This window comes from Apostichopus japonicus, chromosome 18 (assembly GCF_037975245.1).
Source record: "Apostichopus japonicus isolate 1M-3 chromosome 18, ASM3797524v1, whole genome shotgun sequence".
In the NCBI taxonomy this organism is placed as follows: domain Eukaryota; kingdom Metazoa; phylum Echinodermata; class Holothuroidea; order Aspidochirotida; family Stichopodidae; genus Apostichopus; species Apostichopus japonicus.
In genome coordinates this window covers 8,327,022-8,354,136 of record NC_092578.1, presented here as the reverse complement: position 1 = coordinate 8,354,136, position 27,115 = coordinate 8,327,022, and the positions used below count along the sequence as shown (strand labels likewise).

At 36.4% G+C, this 27,115-nt stretch overlaps 2 protein-coding genes across 12 annotated transcripts in view; both read right to left on the bottom strand.

Annotated features, from left to right (window-relative positions):
- LOC139959078 (5'-AMP-activated protein kinase subunit gamma-1-like) overlaps nucleotides 1-27,115 on the bottom strand; it is a 94,840-nt gene that overhangs the window by 8,078 nt on the left and 59,647 nt on the right. For 8 of the 11 annotated variants that reach the window (XR_011789958.1, XR_011789959.1, XR_011789960.1 and 5 more), the window contains exons 6-14: nucleotides 16,826-16,874; nucleotides 13,807-13,989; nucleotides 11,637-11,741; nucleotides 9,510-9,561; nucleotides 8,402-8,528; nucleotides 7,980-8,060; nucleotides 3,177-3,299; nucleotides 2,115-2,261; nucleotides 537-630 (exon numbers count right to left, since the gene is read on the bottom strand). Coding sequence is in view for 8 of the 11 variants with exons in the window: in XM_071956646.1 (XP_071812747.1) it covers nucleotides 537-630; nucleotides 2,115-2,261; nucleotides 3,177-3,299; nucleotides 7,980-8,060; nucleotides 8,402-8,528; nucleotides 9,510-9,561; nucleotides 11,637-11,741; nucleotides 13,807-13,989; nucleotides 16,826-16,874 (961 nt within the window). In the remaining 3 variants the exon portion in view is untranslated. Of the gene's footprint in view, nucleotides 1-536; nucleotides 631-2,114; nucleotides 2,262-3,176; nucleotides 3,300-7,979; nucleotides 8,061-8,401; nucleotides 8,529-9,509; nucleotides 9,562-11,636; nucleotides 11,742-13,806; nucleotides 13,990-16,825; nucleotides 16,875-18,139; nucleotides 18,174-21,436; nucleotides 21,881-27,115 lie in introns of those variants that run through there. The other 3 variants (XM_071956648.1, XM_071956644.1, XM_071956647.1) reach the window with 3 other exon arrangements.
- Nucleotides 8,553-9,503, bottom strand: LOC139959086 (uncharacterized). Its single transcript, XM_071956661.1, has one exon. It carries the CDS (start codon nucleotides 9,334-9,336, stop codon nucleotides 8,845-8,847), a length of 492 nt encoding a protein of 163 aa, XP_071812762.1. The 5' UTR covers nucleotides 9,337-9,503; the 3' UTR covers nucleotides 8,553-8,844.

Genomic DNA, 27,115 nt, shown 5'->3' with positions numbered 1-27,115 from the left:
TTTGATTTACTACTGTGTGATTCCCTGTGGTCTTTGCATGGGAGAGATGAAGTGGAGGGGGCCGGGGGGGGGAGGGGAAAGTAGAGATGCATTATTACAATAAATTAAAGAATAGCAAAATTTAAATTTGTTAAAGGCATAAACAGATAATACAAATGATGGAATATAACATAACATGAAGCAGCTTTTATTGCACTATTGTCTTCAAATGTATTAAATGTTTTCTCCATTGACATATCTTGGTTGATCCAACTGGAAAAACTCTCCTAGATTTAAGTGTCATTTGAAATATTTACTATCATCGTTTAGCTGATGAATATGTTTGACTATTATGACAATCTTGTTGGTTCGGGGACTTTTCCACATTGGTTCAGAAATCAGAAGTTTCTCTAAAACCGACATTTGATGTAGAACTTGGCAAGCTAATGAACTATATTATTATTATGTAGATATCTAGTTTCTAGATTTTTTACAAATTAATGACGGACGTCAATTACAAACGAGACACAAAGGTGTATTTCATAACTGGCACTAACCTGCAGGTTTAAGTACTAGACTGTTGAGCAGATCGGAGAGAGACACGACTCCGACCACGTGGTCCTCGTCATCGACCATGACCAAACGGTGAACCTGAGAGAAAATGAAAAGTCTTTGAATACCTTTGAGGGAACTCAAATAAAACACTAAAAATAAAACACTAAAAATAAAATAAAATCTAATAAAATAAAATACTAAAAATAAAGTAAAATACTAAAAATAACATAAAATAAAATATAATACTAAATATAAACTTCAAATATAATATTTACTAAAATTCAAATATAATAAAGACTAAAAATAAAATACTAAAAAATTAAATAAAATACTAAAAATTAAAATAAAATCTAATAACAAAATACTAAAAATTAAGTAGAATGAAATACTAAATATAACATAAAATACTAAAAATCAAGTAAAATACTAAAAATTAAATAAAATACTAAAAATTAAATAGAATAATATACTAATAAATTATCAAAGTATCAATGGCACTTACGAGTGTCCACGAAACTTTCCAATAGTACTGAAAATTGTTCAAACAGTCTTAAAAGACAGATGCAGTTTTATTCAATGGTAGAGGTGTTCAACCAGTCTTGTTATGTTTTCTAGAAATGAAGTACATGTTACACACTAAATGCACCAGTCGGTGCCATTCACTGACACTATTTGTAAATACCCAATGAATTATTTGGAAAACATGTACACCTTTTAAACATTTGGATTTTGATGATATTGTTACTGTTCACCTATAAAGCATTGCTTTGGTCTGAGTCTCCACCCCCCCCCCCAACACCCTCAGACATTGCCCTTACCATACTGCAATTTGCTCTAACCCTATCCCACTCTGATCTGACAATATCCCTTTACACTTTAAGAGTATCTCCTCTTGCTGAATCCATATCCCACTCTGCACTAACCATATCTCATTTTGCCCCCACCTTATGGCGATTTGCTCTAATGATACCCCACTTCACTCTAACTGTACTAATATTGGTACATCTATATCCCATTTTGCTCTAACCATGTCCCACTTCTCTCTGAACATATACCACTCTGCACTAACCATATCTCATTTTCCCCCCACCATATGGCGATTTGCTCTAATGATACCCCACTTCCCTCTGACTGTACTCATGTTGCTATATCCATATTCCACTTTGCTCTAACCAAGTCCCACTTCTATCTGAACATATCCCACTTTACTTGAACTGTATCTGATCTTCACTCTAACCATATCCAACTCCTTTCCTGATAGTGAGCTGCAATTTTATACTGATTTGGACAAATACAATGAGTATTCCTTCACCACCTTTTGAGGTGTTTTAAATTTGGTCGTTAGCCCTACCAGATGTCAGTGACAAATTTCAATAACAATCCCTACACTTGTAGGTGTTGACCTAGCTACATCTGTTGTGTTTGTGTTCTAGTCTTGGGATAGATGTACAACAGATCTAGCTGACTGAAAGATTTACGGTTATTTACAATTACTGCCCACGATATATCAGAATGTTTTCCATTTGCACAATCCTTCAGAAATATGTCAAATGTGTTTTGGTTTCCCTGTCGTTTCTTACCCCAGCTTTGATTATCCTGTCCATGATGACCTCTAGGGTTTCGTCTGCTTTGCAAGTGGAGACCCCTTCAAAGTAAGTCTGTCTGAATTTCAGAGCCTCTTCAACTGTAATGTCAAGGTTGTTGTAGGTTTTCTCAGCCGCTAGATTCTATATATGAGACGGACAGAAGAACGAGATTGTGAAAGGAGTGGTTGATGGTTGGAACGGAACTGATTGAATCAGAATTGATGGAGACCTCTTAATGTGACTGACCGATCCAGAAACTATTAAAGAATCCACAACAAAATAGCTATAAAGTGTAATAGGATATCCGTTTCCATCGTTCTGATCATGAATAAATTACTCTCAATGTTAGTATTAAATAATGATATGACAGCAAGAACTGTCCTTTAGGAAGGATCGACAACAAAAAAGAAAAGTGATAGATTAAAAAATATATGCAAAAAACAAGACATTCTTAATAGCTATTATTTCATGCAACTGAATCCTTTAATACAATAGAACAACCCTTCTAGGGCCAAACACACCAAATTCTCCTCCCCCCCTCCACTTCTCCAAATGTGATCCTCTTTCTGATCTGTCTACTTCTTGAATCATGATTCATGGTAAATGTTAAGCAAGTCATTGATTATACAACTTGTTGAGAGAGGGAAAACTTCAAAAGAAATGATTTACAAGAATAGTGTGACATCCAGAGAAACAGGGAAACTAGGACACACAATTTGAGTGAACTGAAGCAATAATTTGTGTGTTTATCATTTACGGAGCTGCTTTTGAGTCAAAAACATTATATTTAGCAACGAAAACTTGTTAATAAATAAATAAACCTTGGTCAGTTAAACTAGTTGTAAGTGGGTGAGATGCTACACATTCAATTGTCTCAAATTAATAAAATGTTATATAAAATTATGTATAGCAGGTTTTTTTTTTGTGCCATTTTTTTGCATGCACGCCCGTAGACGACAAATAGGAATATTGGGGTGGAGACGGATCCATCTTATGGATTTTATCGATTTTAGACATCAATCATTTTGGGGGAGATCCTGAACAAAGGGTACTCACAATAACGTCAAACTTGGCGTAAATGTCTACAATCTTGTTGTTTTCGTCCACGATCGGAAGAGCGGAGACTCGCCTCTCTTGAAATAGCTTCAGCGCTTTAATTAGCGGTGTGGTTGGACTAGCCTGAAAATGAAAAAAAAAAACAGAAGAGTATGACTGACTCGTTGTCAAATTTATATTCCTCTCTTCCACAAGTGCCTCTTCCCTTCCTTGTTTTCGTCCACTGCTTGAGGTTAACAGCTAAACCAGTTCCTGTGTAGCTTTCTCTTCGGTCACTTGTAAGGACCGATGGGTTTTAAATAGACAGGTATTGTCCCAGCGGTATGACAGACTTCAGCCAGAACTAATCAAAACAACATCATATCACGGTGGTTTCCCTTTTATAAAAGAGACTACATACTGTAAAGCAGGGGTTCCCTAACTGGGATGCATGAACCCCAGGGGGTATGTGAGTCCATCCCAGGGGTTCGTGAGACGTTTCTGAATGTCAAAACTAGAGTACTTTTTGTTGAACTAAAATCTGATATCATATAATTTACCTAATGTACAAAAGTCGTACCTATCGACAAACTCTTTTTGCGTTCCATACGCATATGTTGCCATAGTAGTACCGTACCATGCATGTGATAAATAACTGAATTATGAAACAGACACAGGCCGCATGACTTTGGTGAAGTTGGTGTATGCATGACAGTACAATATTACACTCTGAACTTGATCTTTTATGAAGCACTTTTATGCGTATTATAGTATATAATAATGACTCAAATCGTGTCAAACTATTGGGGGTTCGGCGACAACTCTGATATACACAGGGGATTCGTGGGGGGATAAAGTTAGGAAAACCCTGCTATAAAATAAACACAAGTTAGCATAGCGTGACATAGCATAACATAGCATGACAGTCTCAATTTTCAGTGATTAGTGTCTCTCTGGTTCTTTTTATGTCACTATGGAAACTTAAGTAAATAAATAATGAAAACTGTCTGGGAAATTTAAGACAATGGAAAAGAGAGAAGATGTTAATGGCTAGAACGGGATTTGAACCAGAGACCTCTCTCACTATGGAAACTTCTCAACTCCAATAATGTCAGAAAAAGTATGAAAACTATGGAAAAAGGTATTCCTAGTTGTTATTAGAAAGGCTGAAAATGCATTCTAAATTTTGGAAACTTGGTGACCATTTTTAGGCTATATAGCATAAATTATTCTTGAGGTCACTACGTCTTCTCTGTAAGTTGCTATCCTAGAATGGCTTATGAGACAATTTATCGGTGGACCGTGGGATATTTTCAAGAATACGTTTTCCAATACAGCTGTAAGTATCGGAAGAATGAAATCGAGTAGACTGATTTAAGAGCAGCTTTCAGTCTCTAATCTATTTACATACAGTACAACATTTGGCAACATTTAGTCCTTGAAGTCGAGAGGAGGTTTTTCTTTGGTTTTTAATTATTAAAAGACAGTCACGGAAACAGTTACAGTCGCTATGTCCATTAACAGAAGAATAGTGTACATGACTTAAGAAAACCAGTAGAAGTTTGGTTCGCCTATGATGTAGAAGACAAGTCTTTCTCCTAACTCAAGATATACGTATTTGAAGATGATTAAAACGGAGATCAAAACATTCTTTCTTGATAAACTATTCAGCTACTTCTCTAGTCGATCCATCTTTGGTCCTTGAAGTCATACAGGGCAATCCCTCTGCGAGAGACTTAATTTCCTTACATCAAATGTTCTCATGTGTTCATCTTTGAAAGGAGATGCACTTGGAATATTTACAGAGCAATCGATGTGCTATAAACTCAAAGTCACTGAGGATATGAGACATTTTTGCAACAAGAATGAGCTGGAGTATTGTACACTGTAAGTATTGAACTAAGACTCTTGCTTCTCCTCTGCTGTGAGGATGACCACAAACTTTGGTGTAACAGAAACAAGAAAGACGTCATGATGTACACAAAATTTTAAAAGTAGTCAAATTTGCTCCGAGGACGTTGGTTTTGGCTGGCTTAGTTCTGTCAATTGCTGGTTTCCATGATACAATATCTTATTTCCTTGTCAGCACACCTGTCATACTCCAACTTACAAGGGTAACATATGAGATTTCCTTTTTAAAAAAAAGAAAAAAGTCTCAAAACCTCAACCAAAGTTTTAACAAGTGAAACACAAAAGTCTCAAAATACAATTTTTTGGGGTTTTACACATTGATGCAGATCTTTTGCAACTTTTCCTTCAAAAAATTTGTCTCGCGGTAGTTTCATGTATTTTTCATTTCATGTTGAAAGAGACATCCATCTCAAGCTCGTTCGTCTCAAGATTAACCCCTCCCTATTCAAGTTGGGCCCCTTCCAGTAATGCATCACCCAATAAATGCCCTAAGCACCTCTTTCATATATATGGTAATGATGATGAAAACGCTTTGAGCTTCTGACAAAATCTTGAATCCCTTAGAGGCCAATAATCGCCAGGATCATTTGGTATTATCCAGAGACAGAATAAGCTTCCAAGAGATTTCACTAAGAAAGAAACTTCACAAATTGTATTGTCCCTAGCTCTGGCAACAGTGTTTCAGAACCTGTGCTAATGTATGTATTTTACATCCTCCTGCAAGCAGGAACTCGCGAAGAAGCCATCATTATTAAAGCCGCAAGCTGACCGAAGTCAGCCTCTTAGATTCATATTTTATCGTCCATGATTATCAATTGTCAACAACTCTGTAACTGGACGACGACATACATTAATCTTGGAGTGACTCGAACTCAGGACCTTATGATTGAAAGGCACCGGTGTTAACCACTGAGCTAACACTCCGAATATTGATTGTGATCTCTTGAATCTCTGATCTCTGAGTGACTCTAACTAATCTCACAATGAACTTATCACCAATTCACCACAACTATTTCAAAATATGTAAAATAAACTGGAGACTAGCAGTCAAGCAATCTCATTCAAACTTTGACAATATCATGTGGGATCATTGTGATCCGAATGAAATTCAGAATATGTGTCATCTGTAAGGTTGATCCGGATCATATGCGGATCAGATCTGCATCAGAGGAAAACTGTTGCACAGTATTGAAAGCTGTGGGATCATTGTGATCCGAATGACATTCAGAACATGTGTCATCTGTAAGGTTGATCCGGATCTGATCTGGATCTGATCCGGATCAGATCTGCATCAGAGGAAAACTGTTGCACAGTATTGAAAGCTGTGGGATCATTGTGATCCGAATGACATTCAGAATATGTGTCATCTGTAAGACTGATCCGGATCTGATCCGGATCATACGCGGATCAGATCTGCATCAGAGGAAAACTGTTGCACAGTATTGAAAGCTGTGGGATCATTGTGATCCGAATGACATTCAGAACATGTGTCATCTGTAAGGTTGATCCGGATCTGATCTGGATCTGATCCGGATCAGATCTGCATCAGAGGAAAACTGTTGCACAGTATTGAAAGCTGTGGGATCATAGTGATCCGAATGACATTCAGAATATGTGTCATCTGTAAGACTGATCCGGATCTGATCTGGATCATACGCGGATCAGATCTGCATCAGAGGATAAATTGTTGCACAGTATTAAATGCACCATACATATATTATAAACTGATATACATTTCGAATGAAAACGAAGAAAACGAAGAGTTATGTGTACACTACAAATTTAATCAGGAGCTGTATGTTGAACCCAAATCCTAATTTCTTCCCGGATTTACATTGCAGACATTGATAGATCCTGAGCAAACACAGGTTCTGCATACACAACAGACCACTCATGCAATTCACCAAACTATTTCAAATAAAATAAAAGCAATCTTTTCCAATCAGACATTTCTTTCAAACCCATGAAACTCTTTCTTAAGATTTTTTTTTAAAATTTAAAGTGATAAGGGGAATATTCACAGCATGTTTTGCTCTGCCAGCTTAGAAGGCCCATTTTCTACGATATCAGGATGGAATCCATCGTGAAACTGATGAAAATTCATGAGGGTATATTTAAATGATTTGTGGTTCCATTTGATCCAGATCTGACCAGCATCACAGGTAACAGTTTATTTCTTCTTTTTTCACAGTAGTATTGTACAATACTCAGGCATACACTGATTTATACTTTCTGTATGTAAATAGCACTACATATATATATATATATGTCATGTTTATACTGGGATACCCTTCGTCCAAATTTCCCCAGACATGCCTACTCTTATTGAGTTTACTTGAGCACCTGCATGGACTGACCAAATTAGGTATATAACAGAAACATTTGCTTTTTTAGGTAATTCTTTCTAAAAAAATTGTCCTGACATTAGCCATATTGCTAGCTCTAATTTGAACAAAGATATGTAAAAACTGTCACTAGAGTTAAAGTTCCTCCGCATTCTACTCTTACATTGACACCGATCTCTTTAACTTCAAATCTGTTATCATTTTCATGAAGGTACTCTGTTTAAAACCTTGGTAAAGGGGGTGGGGGGGGATGGTGAATCCCTCAACCTAAACCCCTCCCTCAGACATGTGACATCTTGTCCTTCTTTCGTCAGATATGATAAGGGTACCCGTAATAAACTAGGTCATCTTTGATTCACAGTTGCTTATACTAGAAATATGATTTAAAACTGCAGCGTGGAGCCCTCTTCCTTGGCTGGATTACAAATATAGAGTTCTCTTTGGGATGAGACAAGTGTTCTACAGCAGAGGGATGATCCCGGGTTCTGGGACTGTTCAGTTCGACACTAGATCGGTCCTTAGTATTTACTGTTTGCCATCTAAACACCCCGACAGAGATGACACTTACCGTGGCTACGTTGGACATTGTCCCTATGTTCAGTTCCCGTAAACTCTTTTTAAGAAAACTTGGAATTCTGATCTCGGATTTCTGTGGGAATGACAAATAATGAAACAAAGACAAAAATAGTGTTACCGATGTAAATATACAAGTGCCTTGGAAAGCCAAGGAATATGAATGGCAAAAATAAATAAATCAAAGAGTAGACTATATAGATATAGACTTGGGGGGGAGGGTAGGGGGAGGGGAGTTGTAGGGGAGGGGTGGTTGTAGGGGAAGGGGTGGTTGTAGGGGGAGGGGTGGTTAAGACAACATCTGTGTGTCAACTGATTATAACTAACAAATTTATGACAGAAGAGCAATTGTAACAAAAAGGGGAAGGGGACGGGTAGGGGTGTTGTCTGCTACCCACATTTATACGCTACACTCACCAGGAGGGCAAGAAATTTCAAGATTCGTTTGTGCGTCAAGATGTAGATAACATTTCCTGTGTTCTCATCCACGACTGGTAGCCTGTGTATTTTCTCTTGGACCAATTTCTTTACTGCTTCAAATAGACTGGAAGGAACAAAAATATATATGTAATTCCAAAACAGCAGAGCAGTCCTTACTTTGTCAACCTAAGGCAACACAACGGTCAACAATTTGAACTATTTGAATTATTAATGAAGAAATGGTGAAGCGTAGAAACAAACACCTTCCTCCTTTCGAGGAGCTTGATCTGTTAAGTGTCAAGGTTCAGAGATCACAATCAATATTCTGCTTCCTGTTTTCCTGTCGTGGTTTGCCTTTCATTTACAACCGTATTAATCCACTTATTGGCTATTTTTTTTTTTCCTATCACATTTAGACTTTGTAAATATATTTTTGTCTTCTAGCAGAGTTCCCTGTAGTCTGTACAATAGTAACATACAACACCATGGACGTTCTCCACGGACATTCGAACATTCTCCACGGACATTCCAACGTTCTCCACGGACATTCCAACGTTCTCCACGGACATTCCAACGTTCTCCACGGACATTCCAACGTTCTCCACGGACATTCCAACGTTCACCACGGACATTCCAACGTTCACCACGGACATTCCAACATTCTCCACGGACATTCCAACGTTCTCCACGGACATTCCAACATTCTCCACGGACATTCCAACATTCTCCACGGACATTCCAACATTCTCCACGGACATTCCAACATTCTCCGTGGACATTCCAACATTCTCCACGGACATTCCAACATTCTCCGTGGACATTCCAACATTCTCCGTGGACATGCGAACATTCTCCCTGGACATCCGAACATCCTCCGTGGACATCCGAACATTCTCCATGGATTCGAACATTCTCCATGGACATTCGAACATTCAAAACGGACATTTTACACAAGTTCTCTGTCTTTAATTTTGCACAACTTTGCTAAAGACCATGCTTTTCTTGTTTCCTTTCTGCACCCGTGATCTCAATGTTGTACATTGGCCAGGATGGAGGAAAGTCCAGCTGTGCGTGGACAGGTGATGAAGCTGAGTATCAAACTTACCTCATATCAGGGTCGATGAAAACAAGCGGTCTGGCCTTATCTTTTAGAACGTCTGGAGAAGAAAGGAAGAAAAGACAAAAAACGATGTATGATAGTTACCATGGATACAGGCAGAGAAACCTAAAGATGTGCTTTACAGCAACTTTCAAACACAAACCATTTCCATTTTTTCTATTCTCATTTCATGATAATCTTGGGCCAGAACTCAGTATGTCGGTTTTTTCATGTCATTGGAGAGAGGTAGGGAATAGATTTTTGATCGTTGCAATATATTAGTTGCGCTAATCTTTAGAATCTTCCATGAAGGAGGTTGAAACATTCAGTGGGTTAGAACAGATGTGGACAAATTTATCCACGTTTGCTTCTTTTTACAGTGTTAAAGTTGAAATGACTTATATTTTAACTTATTGATAGAAGTCTGCTTTGACAGCTGGCCAAAAACACAAAGGGAGAACTCTTTATGCTTACGAGTTTCCTACTACTTTTAATGATGATTCACTTTTCAGTAATACACGCACAGTAAACTCATCTTTTCGTCTCCTTAACTTTGAGGTTTGGTCTTATCGAAGGCCTGCAATCGCTGAAATAGAGAGTATCCCATTGCTAGAAAATAAGAGCTATTTCTCTATGAATGAAAGGTATATCTTTGTTTCACACAAGACTTCTAGAAGTTATGAACCCACACGACCAACCAAAGACACTACAGCAATCTCTACATTATGTAAACATTGATATCACTTCGATACTGCATTCTCTCTGACTAAAAGATATTTATAATTAAATTCTGAATCTGACATTTCATCTGCCACAGAGAGTGACAATATTCCATGCAATACACTCGTCAGATTCCATTTCTTTGATTAATTTGTGTTTTTGACACTGCTCTAGAGACATTTTAAACACGCTTGTCTACACTCTGCTAAAAGGTTCAATGAGTTACAAAAGTGACATTTTAAAAGGTCTTTCTCTCATTCTCTTTGAGGTTGTCTTTCATCGGTCTTTTTAAATTACTTCTGAGTGGGTGTTGACTAATAATAAGTCTACCTAACCACAGCATAAATGTCATATCCTTCTGGAGGGTTTGAGGCATTAAAGCTCAGATTAAATTGCTGTTTAGCTATAAACCACAGTCATAAAACCCTGTCTGAGCAGTTTGATAGCATAATTCTTCCATTTTGTTTTCTTTCTCTTTTCTCCCTCTCTGTTCGATTCTTAGGTTTTCGTGAAAAAATGTTAATATGCCAATTGACCGAAACTGGCAGAGGAAACTAGGAACTGTTCGATAATACAGAACTCCCATGCAGCCTTACTCCAGATATGAGCCTAATCTGGAGATACAACACCCCATTCCCCCCCCCCCCCCCCCCCCCGTAGTAAACAAAAATGTGCAAGTGGAAGCATTCCAAAATATTATTGTTGTTCTGTTTATTTATTTATTTTTTTCAGGTTCAAAATATAGGATTGCCTGGTAGCCTTACTCTCCAAATGAGCCTTAAGTAGAGATACAATCCCAAATCACCCTACCCCTTCCCCCCCCCTCCCCCTCCCCTTAAGATAATATCACAAAATTGTGCAAATGATAGTATTTCAACATTATCGTTGACTTTCTTTCCTTCTCTTTCAGGTTCACAATTTGGATATGAACAACTTAGACATTGTCATTTTATTATTAATCCCAGAGAATTTCTTCAATTTGTATCTAAATTCTAACTAAAGATGTAAAAAAAATATTAGTAGCAAGGGCGTAGGAACCGGGGGGCTGGGGGGCGCCAGCCCCCCAGTTAAAAATTACGGGGGGCGGAAGTATCATTCCGCCCCCCGCTTTGCAAGTCAGAAAACCCCTTTTTCATTTCCAAATGAGAAAAAAATCTCATTTGGAGCACCAAATTGCATCTAAGGCCAGGTGAAAATGCAAAATTATTTACAAAATGGAGTGGGTGTTGAAGTGTGCTATATTGCACCAAATTGCATCTGAGGCCACCTGGAAATGCAAAAAAAATCCTTAGACCCCTCCCCCAGGCCGGCCATCAGTCTTCAGCCCCCCCACTCAAAAGTACCTTCCTATGCCAATGATTAGTAGTAAAAGAAAAGGCAAGATGAAAGTAGAAGGTAAACTTTGATATTAACCTCTCCAGGTTTCAATCTTGTGTTCTTCCAGCTGGTCTATCTTGATAGTGGCTGAATTATAGTAATGATGAAGAATGTTGATGAAGTCTGTGATGGTTAACATACCTGTAAACAAATATCAGTGAAAAAGAGAGAAAAACAATAAACAGGTATTATGATTGCATTTTGCCTCCAAAATAACTATTTCCTATATCCTCCTAAACATTCCAAATATTCAAGTTTGTGATCATTCTAATGCTTGTAAACTTGTCTCATAATTGTATGTTCCCCTCCATCTCCCCCACCCCCACCCCCTACTCCCTCCATTTATTGATTTTGTGGTTTATGAACAGACATTGTATATTTTGAACCAAGGTGACAAAAACAAGAAAACAGGCATTACTTATCATACAAACATAGGCCATAACAGACTAAAATAGAGCACAAACATCAGCGATTAACTGAGATTATTCCAGTAGATTTTAAATTAAAATAGAGAAACAAACATCAGCATTAACTGAGATTGATCCAGTCGATTTTAAATTAACATAGAGAACCAAATGTCAGCGATTAACTGAGATCAGTCCAGATGATTTAAATTAAAATAGAGAAACAAAAGTCAGCAATTAACTGAGATTAGTCCAGTCGATTTTAAATTAAAATAGAGAAACAAACGTCAGCGATTAATTGGAATTAGTCCAGTCGATTTCAAATTAAAAAAGAGAAACAAACGTCAGCATTTAACTGAGATTAGTCCAGTCGATTTTAAATTAAAATAGAGAAACAAACGTCAGCGATTAATTGGAATTAGTCCAGTCGATTTCAAATTAAAAAAGAGAAACAAACGTCAGCATTTAACTGAGATTAGTCCAGTCGATTTTAAATTAAAATAGAGAAACAAACGTCAGCGATTAACTGGAATTAGTCCAGTCGATTTTAAATTTAAAATAGAGAGACAAACGTCAGTGATTAACTGAGATTAGTCCAGTTGATTTGAAATTTAAATAGAGAAACAAAAGTCAGTGATTAACTGAGATTAGTCCAGTTGATTTTAAATTAAAATAGAGAAACAAACGTCAGTGATTAACTGAGATTAGTGCAGTCGATTTTAAATTAAAATAGAGAAACAAACATCAGCATGTAACTGAGATTATTCCAGTCAATTTTATATTAAAATAGAGAAACAATCGTCAGCGATTAACTGAGATTAGTCCAGTTGATTTTAAATTAAAATAGAGAAACAAACGTCAGCGATTAACTGAGATAAGTCCAGTCGATTTGAAATAAAAAGAGAGAAACAAACATCAGCATGTAACTGATATTAGTCCAGTCCATTTTAAATTAAAAAAGAGAAGCAAAAGTCAGCAATTAACTGAGATTGGTCCAGTCGATTTTAATTAAAATAGAGAAACAAATGTCAGCGATTAACTGGGATTAGTCCAGTCGATTCAAATTGGGACAAAACTAGGACAGGAAGGGAAATCGTGCGAAAGATCTCGGCAGTTTTCTCTTCTCTGGCGATAGTTTCTGTGAGAGTTAGAATATTTTAACATGGTATCGCTGCGAAACTGTACAGCCAGAAAGACATGTATCACACTGACACAGATGTAACAGCACCAGATCAGGTCCCTTACTGGCCCTGGAAAACAGCCACAGTGTGCTGTGGTTTTATTTATGCTACTATACATCATCCAATGATACAAATTCATAGGGTACATGTTCATACAATAATTGTGCAAGTCCTGTTTCCCAGTGTCCACATTTGTGATCCCTTTTGTTTTTGTTTTTATTTTGCCATAAAGATTCTTGAGAGAATGAGATACAATCATTGAATGAAAATGTGCCGGTTTGAATGCAATCAGAGAGCACTCTTTCTTGCTGGGATTCTGTTATATTATCTGACTTTTATAACGATTCAGTTCCATCCCTTAAACAAATAAAAATGATGTATAATTAAAACTTTCAAAACTTTGGTTTGCCTTTCTCACTAGAAGGCTTTATTTTCACCATGAAGGCATTTTAACGATCTATTTTGTATATGATTAATCACTCACAAAATCATTATCAAAATCATCATTGGCAATATTTCCAAGAGTTTGTAACGCCAACGAAACATTTTAGAAACCTTTGTTAATAGCAACTGTTAAAATCTCACAAGTATTTAATTTCCCTCCATGAAGTACAGACTTACCCACAAAATCTTGCTTTTGACTGTCCCAAAGAGGGGCGGCTCTGACACCGTTGTGCACAAGAGCGAAGAATGCCTTTTTGACCCGTAAGGTGACATCAAAGACCACAAGTTTGGAGCTCGTGGGAATGATCTCATAGCACTTATGATTCTTCATGAACTTGACAAACGTCAATTCTTCTTCCTCTGTAAAACAGAAATCAGACAAAATGTTTTTTATTTTACGGAAAAAAAACGAACATGCAGACAGAGATTGCGGACGGACGAAGCAAATGGTATCTTGATGGCTAATATTGGAGAAGAAAATTTGACTTTGTGAGTAGAATGTCACAGAAGGAACAACGTTAAAGTTTTCTTTTCTTTTTTTTCATCATTTATTTGGCAGATTTAAATGCTCAATTGTTTCATTATTATTCCTACTGTAACATGTGCAAAGCAAAATTGTAGGCAAGAACTCAAGACAGGTTTCGTCTACACCTTCAGTTTTTATGTACAGTTGCCGTATTATTTTTCTCTTTAATTTGATGACATACAGGAGATTAAATCGTTAGAAAGTTGCTTATATCCACGGTGATCAAGGATATCACTCATCCTAATACAAACCACCCCCCCCCCAAAAAAAAATGAAGACAAAACTAAATTCCTTAACTTTTTTTCGTAATGTCCATATTATTTTTGAACAAATGTGACCTTTGCCTGTGTGTGAATCACTTGACCCAGCTATGATATGCTGATATGCACTGGTTGCGATAATGAAACAAACAGTGTCACCAGCACATCATCATAACCAATCGATATGGAGGAGAGTGGGTCTATTCCATCCCTTATACTTTGGTTATCCCTCTCCCCCCCCACATAAGGTGATCCACCTATTACCCTTCCTACCACCCCAAATAAAAACGTCCTTCAAACAACTTGTTAGACAATTCTACACCAGCCAGGTTTAATATATCTTCAAAGAATATTTATGTAAATTATGTAAATTATGTAAAATATGTAAATTATTTATGTAATCAAAGATTATTTATGTAAAAGAAGAAATGTCGCTCCCTCGTGGTAGAGTTAAACGTGACAATCAGACTGCTGTACAACAGTACTTTCACGTGCATAGTATATGATGCAACTTTTACATTAACTCTTCAGTCATCTAACACAGGATTCTGAAATATGATCTTTCTACGATGTCACGATCAAAGTATTTTAATATAAGTCTCAACACGTATGAAAAGATAGTTCTGTAATCTGTATTTAAAACGATTGCTCAAAAATATACAATTTTAGAGTCTACATCAGTGTCCCAGAAAGTTCAGTCTTTTCGTCTCATTCTACACATGGAGTAACATGAACCTTTGGCATTATCCGCAAGTATATACTACATAAATGTCATCCACAACAGGTAAATAATTTTCAGGACAGATAAATTTCCCCACCGTCCAAAAGTTTGAAAGTCAGATATTTCTAGTTGTGATCATAATACTGTAACTACTATTAGTCACCATATGCATGCATGTAAAATCCAGACATAACATTTTATTTTTTATAACATGATGTTTATTATCTCTCTATTCCCTTTTCCTTTTACTTTCTTCCCTTTTTGCACTTTTGCACTTTTTTCACTCTAAACTGGATCCAAAACCTACTGAGAAATCCATTGCCGATCACAGATCTTGGAATTCGTACATATCTATATACACACCTGACTGGGCGTTTAATATCACTGTTCATATTACCACCATGGAACAGAACACTGACTTTGTGGAACACCGTAGTTATGAAAACTCAAAAGACAAATGTATGCTCTAAACGTTCTGAAAACAGACTCGACGAGTTCCGAGATGTTGACGCTGTCGTCGTCGTCGACGACGACGTTGTCAGTGGTGACGAGATGAAATTTCATGGTGATCGTGGTATTTTACTCTTTCACTTGTGATACAAAAGTGATTTCATTGACCACTGAATTTTGGGAAATTTACAACGCAGATTATTAAATTAGTTGGAGATGCAAGCGGGGAAATGTCAGGGGTGGCAAGATAGGGAAGATAACAAGAATCAACCACTACTGAATTTAAACAAAAAAAGATAAAGAAAAAGTAAAAATGAAACATAAAATGAAACGGAAATATAGATGACAGAGAACGGAAGAGACTCCCATTGGGCGCCACCATGTATGAATATGCATATATTAAAAAAATAATAATAAGAGAAGGAACAGAAGAAGGGAATCTGTAAAAACGAAAAAAGCATGAAATGTTATATATAAAACTATTTTGTTTTATAATAAAGCTAAAATCGACTTGGAACAGATAAAAATAGGTTTTGAATGAGATTTTTTCGTACTCACCATTTCTGGGTTACGATTACGACACACACAAAAAAAAATCTTACAATCCTAATAGATCTATGCAGACATTTATTGTAAAATATGCAAGAACATTTCTTACATTTTCTAACAACTTCATGCAAAGGAAACAGAGTGCTTTCCCCCCTTCACCATTTGTTCATTTCAATTTGTTTTGTTGAAATTTTAAAATGCAAACAGAGGGCATAGCTTTGAGTCTACCGAACGAACGAGAAATATTCTTTATAGATAACCTAACCACATGCAAAGAAAAAAAACGCTCAGTCACTATAAAAAAAATTCCTTTTTTTCCTGTTTTTCAATTGTTTGATGTTGTGTTTTACAAAAAAACACATCCCCCCCCCCAAAAAAATCCATGGTCACTAATTTTGTATATGAAACAACCTTTGAATTTGAAATATATCACCTTCTACTTAAGCTAGCTTCCATAATCCAATACCTAATCTGTCTAAAATCACCCCCCTCTATGTCTTGATGCCAAAATCATTTTGTGAGTGACACTGGAAAGGTTAATGCAGCTTAGGAATAGTCCCATAAATCTACTGCAAGAAATAGCTTTCCCCCTCCTCAATCTACTCTAAAACCTCTAAATCAAGCTAAAATATACAATGTTCTTCTGGCATCAAAGCGTTTAGGGTTGCGCGTTTCACAGGACAATGTTACCTGAGCTGTCAATATGAATGTCCAGTCTGTCTATGGAGTTGGAGGTTGGCTGAAAAGAAAGGTTAAAGGTCACAAATATGCATCAAAATGAGAACAAGAGTGAGCACTTGGTGGTGGTCATTTCTAAACAATGCTTGGTTGGCTGCATGGTGTTAGTGGCAAAACAATGTGCAAATATAGCAGTAACAGCAGCAGCAGCAACAGGGTGAAGATGTAAGGTGGATGGACAGCACAGTTCCAATGTGTTATGACACCTCCCTTACCCCCACCCCCTCCCCCAGGCTCAAGCCTTTTCCTTAGGTTCACTCATTCCCCCTCCTCAAGTTCACTCCCTCTCCCCAGGTTGGCTCTCTAGGCTCACTCCCCTCTCTAGGCTCACTCCCCTCTCCAGGCTCACTCCCATCCCCCTCTCCCCCTCCCAATATACTCTCCTTCTGCTTCTTCTGAACATAGAAAAAATAGGCAGGGGTCAAGAATACAGAACAATCTAAACTCAGACAGAAAATGAAGCCACTAATACCCCCCCTCCCTCTATTCAAAGAATTTACAATTTTATACATTTTTGTACTATTGGAGTATACAGGTACCACAGCATCCATCAAATCATGTTTATAACTTATCAGAGATCCTCTTACTTCGCCAAAGGTGAAGGGACGATATTACCCGAGACATACAAAAACGACGACAGTGTAAATGATTGGATCCCAGTACACACACTGTTGTCATCAAGGACTACCTGCCCCCCTCAACCTGCCCTACCTCCCCCCTGGTTACAGGAGACTGCAGTTACCATTCTGCATCATGCCTCTTTACTGTAGCAATTAAAACTGACCTGGAGGTTCCATTACAATTTCCATTTGTGAAATAATTTTAACACTAATTTCCAAAATTGCTGGTTTTGAATTGTTCAAGCTAGATGACTTTTCCTGATAAACCTGTTCACCATTCCCCCATCCCCCGTTTTTTTTTAAAATTGTTTCATTTCACAGCACATACTTTACCATCAGAGAGATAACCTGAAGAAGGGGGCATTTGCACGAGGAACAAGAGGAGGAGGATGAGGAAGATACCAATTCTTTGACTCGTGAGATATCAAAGGAATAGTACAAGCAATGAGCTGTCACAATGAAAAATTTCACATGCAGTTAAAGGTGGAAAAAAATGACAATGAACAGAAAAAAACGTGTTTGGTGGTCAAAGAGGACGATTGATGCATGTTAGCTGAATGGGTTTTTTTTTCTTTTTAAGTGGGAGTGAGATGTGTTAATAATAGTCAACGTTGACCGCCATATACTCAAGCCGTATCATACTAACCTCTCTTGCGTACATAGGATTCAGAGTAGCACCTCTGTAATGAAGTAATCTTTGATTGTTAATCTCACAACACAAGCAGAATAAAAAAAAATCAAATAAAAACACAAACAGAATGGTTTTTGCTACCTTCACACCGACAAGTAATCTGAAAAAATTCAGTGACGGTCAGTAGTTAAATGGTCATCAGTGCTGCCACCCAAATTTTAAGGAAGCATAAAAGATTGATTTTAGAAATAGTCCAGAAGGAGGTCCTGGCCCTTTAAAGGGGTACCCGATGATTGAACAGTGTTGTATCTATAGGTAACGCTGCATTTCTAAGTTGTAGTCTAAAGGATTCTGAGCATTTAGAGTTATTACAATATGCACACATAATCATATACTGTAAAATGCGCTTCAAATTTATGAATGTTTGATGGGCAAAGAGTACTTTGAAGTGCCAACAGAAAAGATTGGAAGGGCGAGGGGGTGGGGCTGCAAACCCTTCCTTTTCAACGCTCCATAGAATTTAAAAATACAACCTTGCATGTGGAACTTAATTTATGGAGCTAATTTATGAGCACAAATATCCCTCAGAATGTACTAGTTCCCTTTAAAATTTTAGTTTTTTTAACAGAGGACCTCCCATACACCCTTAAATGGGGAGTTAAGTTCCACAACCCCAGGGTTACACACCTCCTTTACAAAATAATAGGCCTGCCCAAAGATGTTGCGCCCCCCCCTTTCAAATAAATTCAAATTGTTCGACCGCTGTTTGGAATCAGCGATGTATCAACAAACTATTGAATACAATTTTGTGTATAGTTTATGTTACACATCACTACGTATGTGGATCACTTCATATTAGTACTAAAACATTACTATATATGTAGACCATTTTATATAATACTACTAGTGGATGTGAATAGATATTATCTACACAAATGTAAATATGCAATACATATATACAGCTAATTCTCATAACTACATTGCGGATCACCAGAAGAATGCAAAATCTGTGCGAGTCAATATGCGTAAGTATTAAAACTGGTCACATGACAAAAAGGTTCAATCGTTAACTTTACTGGTATATGACATGTATAACATGTGTGTAAAGAAAATTGTATCTTTACATCAAGTTTGCATTCCACACAACTACATGCATATAATGTATTAAATTTCATATTTTCATGCATTTCTTCAAACTTAAAATGTAATTTGACCCAAGCTAGGACGACCTTCCTGGAGATATGATGATAATTCAACAGCAATAAAATAAACATAACTCCTTGAAAATTAGACATTTATTAAAATGATTTGTAATGTGCTGGTATGTTTATCCATCTGTAAAACTATTCAAATAACTTCACGTATCCAACATAGCAGCCCCCCCCCCCAACCAAAAAAATCAGCTAGATGGAAGTATTATATGTAGCAAACTACAGCATAAAGTGAATGGATATTATTTATGCAAATATATACATACTGCAATGCAGAATATTGATACGCACTTAAAAGTTCAGCACTGTTTAAAATTTGAGGGATATATATGCCGCTTGTACAGAACTCATCTTGTTTAATTTTAATGGAGTTTAGTAGTGAAATGAGATCCTATATTTACAATTCCTTATGAACATTTTGTAAATTAAATGTCACACTGACAATTATACGAATATATATCACACTCGTTATCAAATTGAAAGGTCTTTGCAAAGTGACAGTTTGTGAGAGCATAACGACATTGTGTATGATCCACCTTTCGACAGTACCTCTAGAGTTTCATTAAAAATAGAGAAAATACTATTTCTCCTCCTGATTGAATGATTGTTTAACATGTGTAAATTTGGTTTCCGTGTATCGATTATTAATTTAAGGAAAATGCAAAAATTCACATTTTATTCTTAGCCTCCTTTCAAAACTATCAACTGTATTTTCATTTTCATAGTTTGTTATTGTGTATTGTATCGTCGCAAAATGGAAATCTATATCTTGAATTCAATTTGATCTACATATTAAACTGAATCTGAATGGTGATGTTCTATATATATATGCAGATCCATTTACATTAGGTAGTAAAATGGCAACACCAAACTAGAAAGGTAAGCATTTCATAGATTCCCAGCCTCACTGAAAAAAAAGGGACTTTTGCATGATTTTCAAGTTCCAATAACTAGTGCATATGTATTTATGTGACTGACAAATCTAGGATTTCATAAATGTGAAAAATTAAAGAAATGCCTGGTGTGCTAATTTTTCCCAGGATGTACCTTACTTTGAGCAAGAAAGTGTCCTCAGCTAGAAATGTTCGTTGCCAGAGAGATATCAGCAGATGGGACCCAGCACCACACCCCACCCCCATCCCGATCCACTTCTGCATTTATCACACAGCTTAAATGCAGTATTTGAAGTTGTTTCAAAAAGTCTGGTAAATGTTACCAAACCTACCCAACAGTTAAGTATGAATAAAAAAAAAATAACATTCCACTTTTAAGCTGCTGAGAGTTAATTCTTTCACAAAAAAATAAGCATTATTAACGTAGTAATTAGACAAAATTGAACTGGCTTTATACTGGATAAAAAAAATTGTTGTCCAACAATTACAAATGGGTTCTCCGAGTTCTCCCTTCAATATTAGCGACGAAACTTGAGGATGTTTAAGTCTATTATGGACTATTACTGTTATGAGTTTTTTAGTATTACATGTAGGATCAAACACAACACACCACAATGAACACACAGAGAGGTGCCTTAATTAACCAGTAACATCTTAATCACATACCAACAATGTACACCAGATCTCTACTCTAGAGACAATTACAACCAATCACTATTTATGCAAATGATCAAAGATGAATCCTCGAATCAACAGAGATGATTCACATCGATAAATTATGACAATCTCAAAATGTCTACGTATAACCCATAGAATGCAACGTCCAAAGTGCCTTTGGAACGATGAAATCACAAGTTCCAAACAATTTCGCCGTCATAAATTCTTCATCAGAGAAGACACATACATGGATATGAACATGATAATACACATCACAGTAATTATCGCGGCTAACAGGCTTCTAGGTAGTAATGAAGGTATCCTTAATATTATAAACCATAGCAACGATATAAGTATGCATATCCCGACCTTCAGACTCACACAATTCACCACACGCCTCTCAGCATAATCAGTGCATCTTAACATAGACTACAGTGGACCGAGAACCTGAAAAAAATATATAAAAAAAGTCCTGAGAATAAAAAATAAAAAACCCACAGAATACAACAACAACAAAAGCTAACCCTTTGCAGAATTCATTTCAGACTTACATTCCTGGAGCTGGTTCTTCCCTTGGCCATTATTTCCAAGATCAAATACCGAGAAACCTTCAACCGAAATGACAAAAGCCTCGTACAAAAAAAAGTCACAAATCTCTCCTACCGACAGAAATTACTCGAACGATGCCGTTGTACGTTAAGGCCATTGCATACGTGTAACGCTGACACAGTGAATTAATTGCAGTTATGCTGACAGACGTACTCGCTGAATGGCCAAAGGTACACAGATATCGAGGTACCAGCAGTGTAATGTAATAAATTCTTGAGCCGAGCATCCTAGCTGAAATGCCATGAGCTCATATATCTAGGACTATACTGTACTATTAGATGTCACTTTCATTTCAACTTGTAGTTATTGTTTATATAGTCAGTCATAGTTCCTGTTTTTAAACAAAAATTAAGAGACCTAATAGTTTCTAACATTGCACTATTAACTAAAAAAAAATTGAAATCATTGCTGCAATTTTTCGGCGTGATTTTTTAAATTTTTTTTTACCATCGACGACTTCATTTTACATTTTTTTTTTAAGGAGCTTGGCTGTTATTGAAAGATTATTATAAAGGTATGGTAAACTTTGTGCCAATGATGAAGATTATCTGTCCAAATGTTTGTCTGTTTCTTCCTAGTTTTGCATTAAAGTTTGATTAGGAATAACTACGATGGAACTGAAATACCGAAATTTAATGAGTACTATATCATGTTTGTTGATTCAGGCCATTTTTATAGCTCATTATAAAAGTGACTCATGGTATGTTAGGAATGTTGAATTGTGGATTTTGCTTACACTTTTAAAACTCATCAATTGAATACATTATAACTTAAAGTAGACGGTTCTGTTTACATTTGAGAGCAACTTTTTGAGTCTGGTCAGATTATGACAAAATTACTCAAAACAAGATTGCATCTATATTGGAGGCATTTTTTGTCACCAATGGAAGGCTATTAATTGCAAGTAACACCAGAAAGCAAGTTAGCATTGTGATTCCTTGCCATATATAATTTGCTCAACATTCCACATAACCATCTGACTTATGTAGAGCAAGTGGGTTACATTTGTCTAAGAATAAAGTGAAAACCAGGATAGATCAGAGATTATCATGCTCTTATTTGTGGCACACATTTGTGAACATCAACTAGTTAATTCACTGGTAAGGATTAAAAGTACAGAAGATTTATTAGTTACAAAATGTTTCAATATCCAGAAAGAACAGTCTTCCTATGTGAAATATAGACACGTAGATATTATGAAGAAAAGGACATTTTCTTTCACCAAGTTTGAGCTAGCAAATCAGCTCTGCTACCAACCATCCCTTTAATAATTGTTGCAGGCGAGTTACATGACATTGTTTAATACACTGGGAAATATTTTCAATACCTAGTGCCAAAGCAAAAGTCATCTAGTATAATCTCAGAGAAAATGGCCAATTTTGAGACCATTTGAGATAACCTGTTGAACCCTGGAAGCTCAGAAGGTGAAATCTGATGAGGACCCCTGTGCCCCTCCCCCTCCCCTGTGTGTTTAAGGCAAGACTTTGAACTCTTTGAAGCAGACTTCATTTCCTGGGTGACTGTACCTTTTGTTTGAAGACCTATAGAGCCCCTTCACAAAACTAAACTGAATTTGACCAAACTATGTTCACCAAAAGAAACTCATTGCATTGGAGGATACACAGATTACTTGTAGCTTTAATTTTGGAGTTATCATGTTTAAAAGGTTTTCAGACTCTGTTGACCTCATGTGACCTTTGACCTCTACCAACTTCAATATGGGTTCTTGCTCTCACCAAGCTGAATCTACATTCTTAATATGTATTTAAAGACAGATGCACTTCTTGAGTTATCGTGTTTACAAGATTTTCAGACTATTGACTTAAATGTTGATCGCAAATGATCTTTGACCTCCACCAATTTCAACAGGGTTCTTGTACTCGCCAAGCTGGATCTGCATACCATGTATGAAGTTCAACAAAGATGTAATATTTGAATTATCATGTTTAAAAAGGTTACAGACTTTGACCTCTGTTGACCCAAATGACCATTGGACTTCACAGTTCTAAAAGAATAGGGGTTCTTGTACTCATAAGATGGATCAACATATCAAGTATGAACTTAATCCACCATGAATATTTTTGAGTTATGGTGTTTTCAAGCAAGTGTCACGTACACACATGTATACACCATCTCATAATAGATCCCTTAGGCCTCTGGCAAGAAATCAAAAATTGATTCCGCTCACTTTGGTTCACATTTTGCTGCTGTCCAGACACTTCCCAAATTAGCATTTACAATCATTTTGAATTTATCAACGAGATGAACTATTACTCCATTATTTGGACACAAAGCTATTATAAATGTTGACTTGTCAAGCTAACATGAACTACATTGCTATCAAAGTTTGTGGTCGAATAACAAACCGAAGAAGTATTTATCAAAATCAATTCGAAAAACTGATTTAATGACTACCCCCATCACCAGCCAGCTTTTTGCCCCCCTTTTTTTTCAAGAGCACAAAATCATGTTTTTTTTGTTTCAAGAGCACAAAATAATGTGTTTTTGTTTGTTGCATTATTAAGCATCGTCCTACAGATACTCAGCATCTCATTGATTCAGTCTGATAATTGACAGCTCTATGTTTATGTATTTGTGTCTTATAAAGTCAATGCTTAACATCACAGTATATAAATGATGCTCTTTTCCAATTCAAATGACAAAAAATTACTTTAAACTCGAACCAATAGTATGAACCTGGTAGCTTATACATTGCATATTTTTCTTCCCCTCTTTTTTGCCCAGCTCATTTCCAATATAAATTCTATTTTGATTTTTCAACTTCAGAGTTTTTTGTTATATTCCTTTAATTTGGGTAATTCACAGCCATTTGCTGGCTAAATGTCAACGGATTTCTCTGATTGCCACTAGAAAGGAAAGACACTTGATTTTCTTTGCCTGAAGTAACAGTAGGATCGGGTATTAGACATTCATCAGTCCAAAACAACTCGCATATATATGAGTTCCATACTTCATATTAGTCACATATTACTAAGTATTATCAGCAATTTATATGACAGGGCTCCTCCCATTAACCTGTAACAGTAATTGATGTGTGCTGTGCTTTAATTGAGGAAAATGCCAGTGAAAACTTCATCTTAGCCTGCCTCTTTTTTTTTAAGCCCACTATCCCTACTATAATACCACATACAAAAGCCAGGCTTTAAGGACGTTACTATTAACACCAAATCCACCCGTTGGAAAGCTCCATAAGCTAAAGAGTAATTAGAGAGCTTAATATTTATAAATATATATATCATTTGTCATTTCAATGCAAAAAGTGCTGGTAGCATTTAGCTATACATACTATATCCTCATAAAGGCTTATCATTGAAAGTACTCGAAAGTACTTGAGATTCAACCCCGTTCTCAATATTAAGTGTACTGAGTTACATTTTAAACTCAAATGACATTGTAAAATCAGTTGTGTTTTTATTTTCAAAGAAGGGTAACACTTATATCCATACATAATTGATTCGAAATAGCACAAGATTTTGATTGATACATGATCCACTGTAGCTCTTAGCCAATCATATCGCAAAGATATTTCTCACTAGGGAGGGGCAGATGGCTTGGGGAGGGTGGGGGGAGGGTGGGGGGGGCTGACACACCTCCCAATGTTTACCTGATCGAATATGGCTCTGCATACATGTACTCTAATAATAGTTTTTTTTATACATTTCCAAAGATGTCATATAATACATTTTCTTCGATGGGAGTTTATTATTCATGACATGATGGACTTTCTTTTAAGGAACCATGACACAAGTAGAATGCTGAGAGGGCTGCAGCATCATGCAGCCATGCTGCATAGGTTAAAATTGATTGTGCTCTTAATGTTTGATATTGATTCATTCTAGCTGAGCAGGATGATGCAGCTTTTCTGTTTGACACTGTGCCTAAGCATGATGTATATAAACATAGTTACTTAGATCACATTTACCAAGGCTTACAAGTTTCATTTAAGGGTCTGTTTTTTGGGGGGTGGGGGAGGGGTGGTTTGTCAAAATTGATCACCCACAGGATCTGAAGTCCACTCATGAATTCAAATGCAAGGAAAGTTGGGATTAAAAATTGTCCACAAATTAGATCAATATTTAAATGACAACGGCATCAGTTGTCGATAACAAGTTAGGCCCTACATTAGTACTTGTACAGAGGCACTCAGACAGGGGACACTCTTTCACAGAACAACTTAGTATAAAAGAATAATGGAAGTTCCAATCAAATCAGGAAATATGATGTGTGCTCTTCATATCGTTTAATGTTAACAAGGAGCACAGCAAACAAAAAACATCCGGAAATTATAGGCAAAGTGTCATCTTACACGAAGGCTGGCTATGGGTCTTATTTATTTCTCTCATTAAAAATGATGTGAGGAAAAACTATAACCAATTACTTTATCATCTGAATATTTAAATATGTTCTATGAATCCTACCAGACATGATCAACCATTCTCCAAAGACCAATGACCTCATGAAGTGTGTGGCTTCACATCAAAACTGTGTAATGGAATTTAGTAGTTTCCAAAGAGCGCCACCAAATCCATCTTTATCTTACTTAAACAGATCTAGATGCCAAAGGTATCATCCATACAGCTGTGTTTGATGTAAATTTATGTAAAATAAATCAAAAACATTTTCAGGCAAAAGTTTAGCATTCCATTAACAAAGATGTGTGACTACTTTACTCGATTCTGAGGTTGGGATGGCCAACTAAATTGCACGAAATAATTTGAAAGCAAAAATCGTCACAATAAAAGATCAAATAGATTCTCAAGATTTGATGCATGATTGGACAACAAAGATAGTACACTTGTACAAACTTCATTGAATTAGTGTTTTTGATCTGCTCTGTAACAAAATTGCTCTTTGTATTTGTATTGCAATATATGGATAAAATAAAATTCGAATGCAAAGAAAGTTTGCATTGCAAAAAATTCTGTAATCTAAATTAATGGCATTTATTATTGTTGAGGCAGTGAAATAAACCAAAACGTGACAGATTCAAAGTTAAATTCTTCATAAAATTTGGGTTTTCAAACATTTCTCAAACTTTTGGCTACAAATCTTGTCAGCATATTTTTTTTGGGGGGGGGGGGGGAGGGAGGAGGGCACTTTATGGAGTTTTCCAAATACAAACAAAGATTTTTAGCTAGGGTATCAATAGTTCAATAGAGTATTGTGCAAGCTAGAGGTCACACTCATTCTCCTTGAAAGATTGTAAAGCAATGAAAGGCGTTATTAGCTGCAGAAAGAAATTTGTGAGCCAACCACCAACCTGCCAGCAAACCTTCCACCATTCCCCAAGCCAGTTAGTTCTGCTACCTTTTTTGAAAACTTTTTTTGCATAGATATTATGATTATTTTCTTAGAATACTTCTTTTTGGTTGCCTAGGATTCACTTTTGGTTAATACGTTGCAAAACGAAACAGCGATATCTACAAAATGCTAAAAAATTTAGAGCAACAATGAAAACAGAACTGTCAATTGAAGCAAATCTGTTTTACAAAATGGGTTGCATAATTACAAAAAGTTATTTAACATTTCTTAAAAATTTCTTTCAGAGAAAAGTAAAATCTGGTATGTTCAAATATTTTAACGTTTCAGGGCAGTGCTTG

Excerpts from the sequence above, each read along its gene's own strand:
- LOC139959086 (XM_071956661.1), bottom strand. The coding sequence starts at position 9,336 with ATGTTCGAATGTCCATGGAGAATGTTCGAATCCATGGAGAATGTTCGG.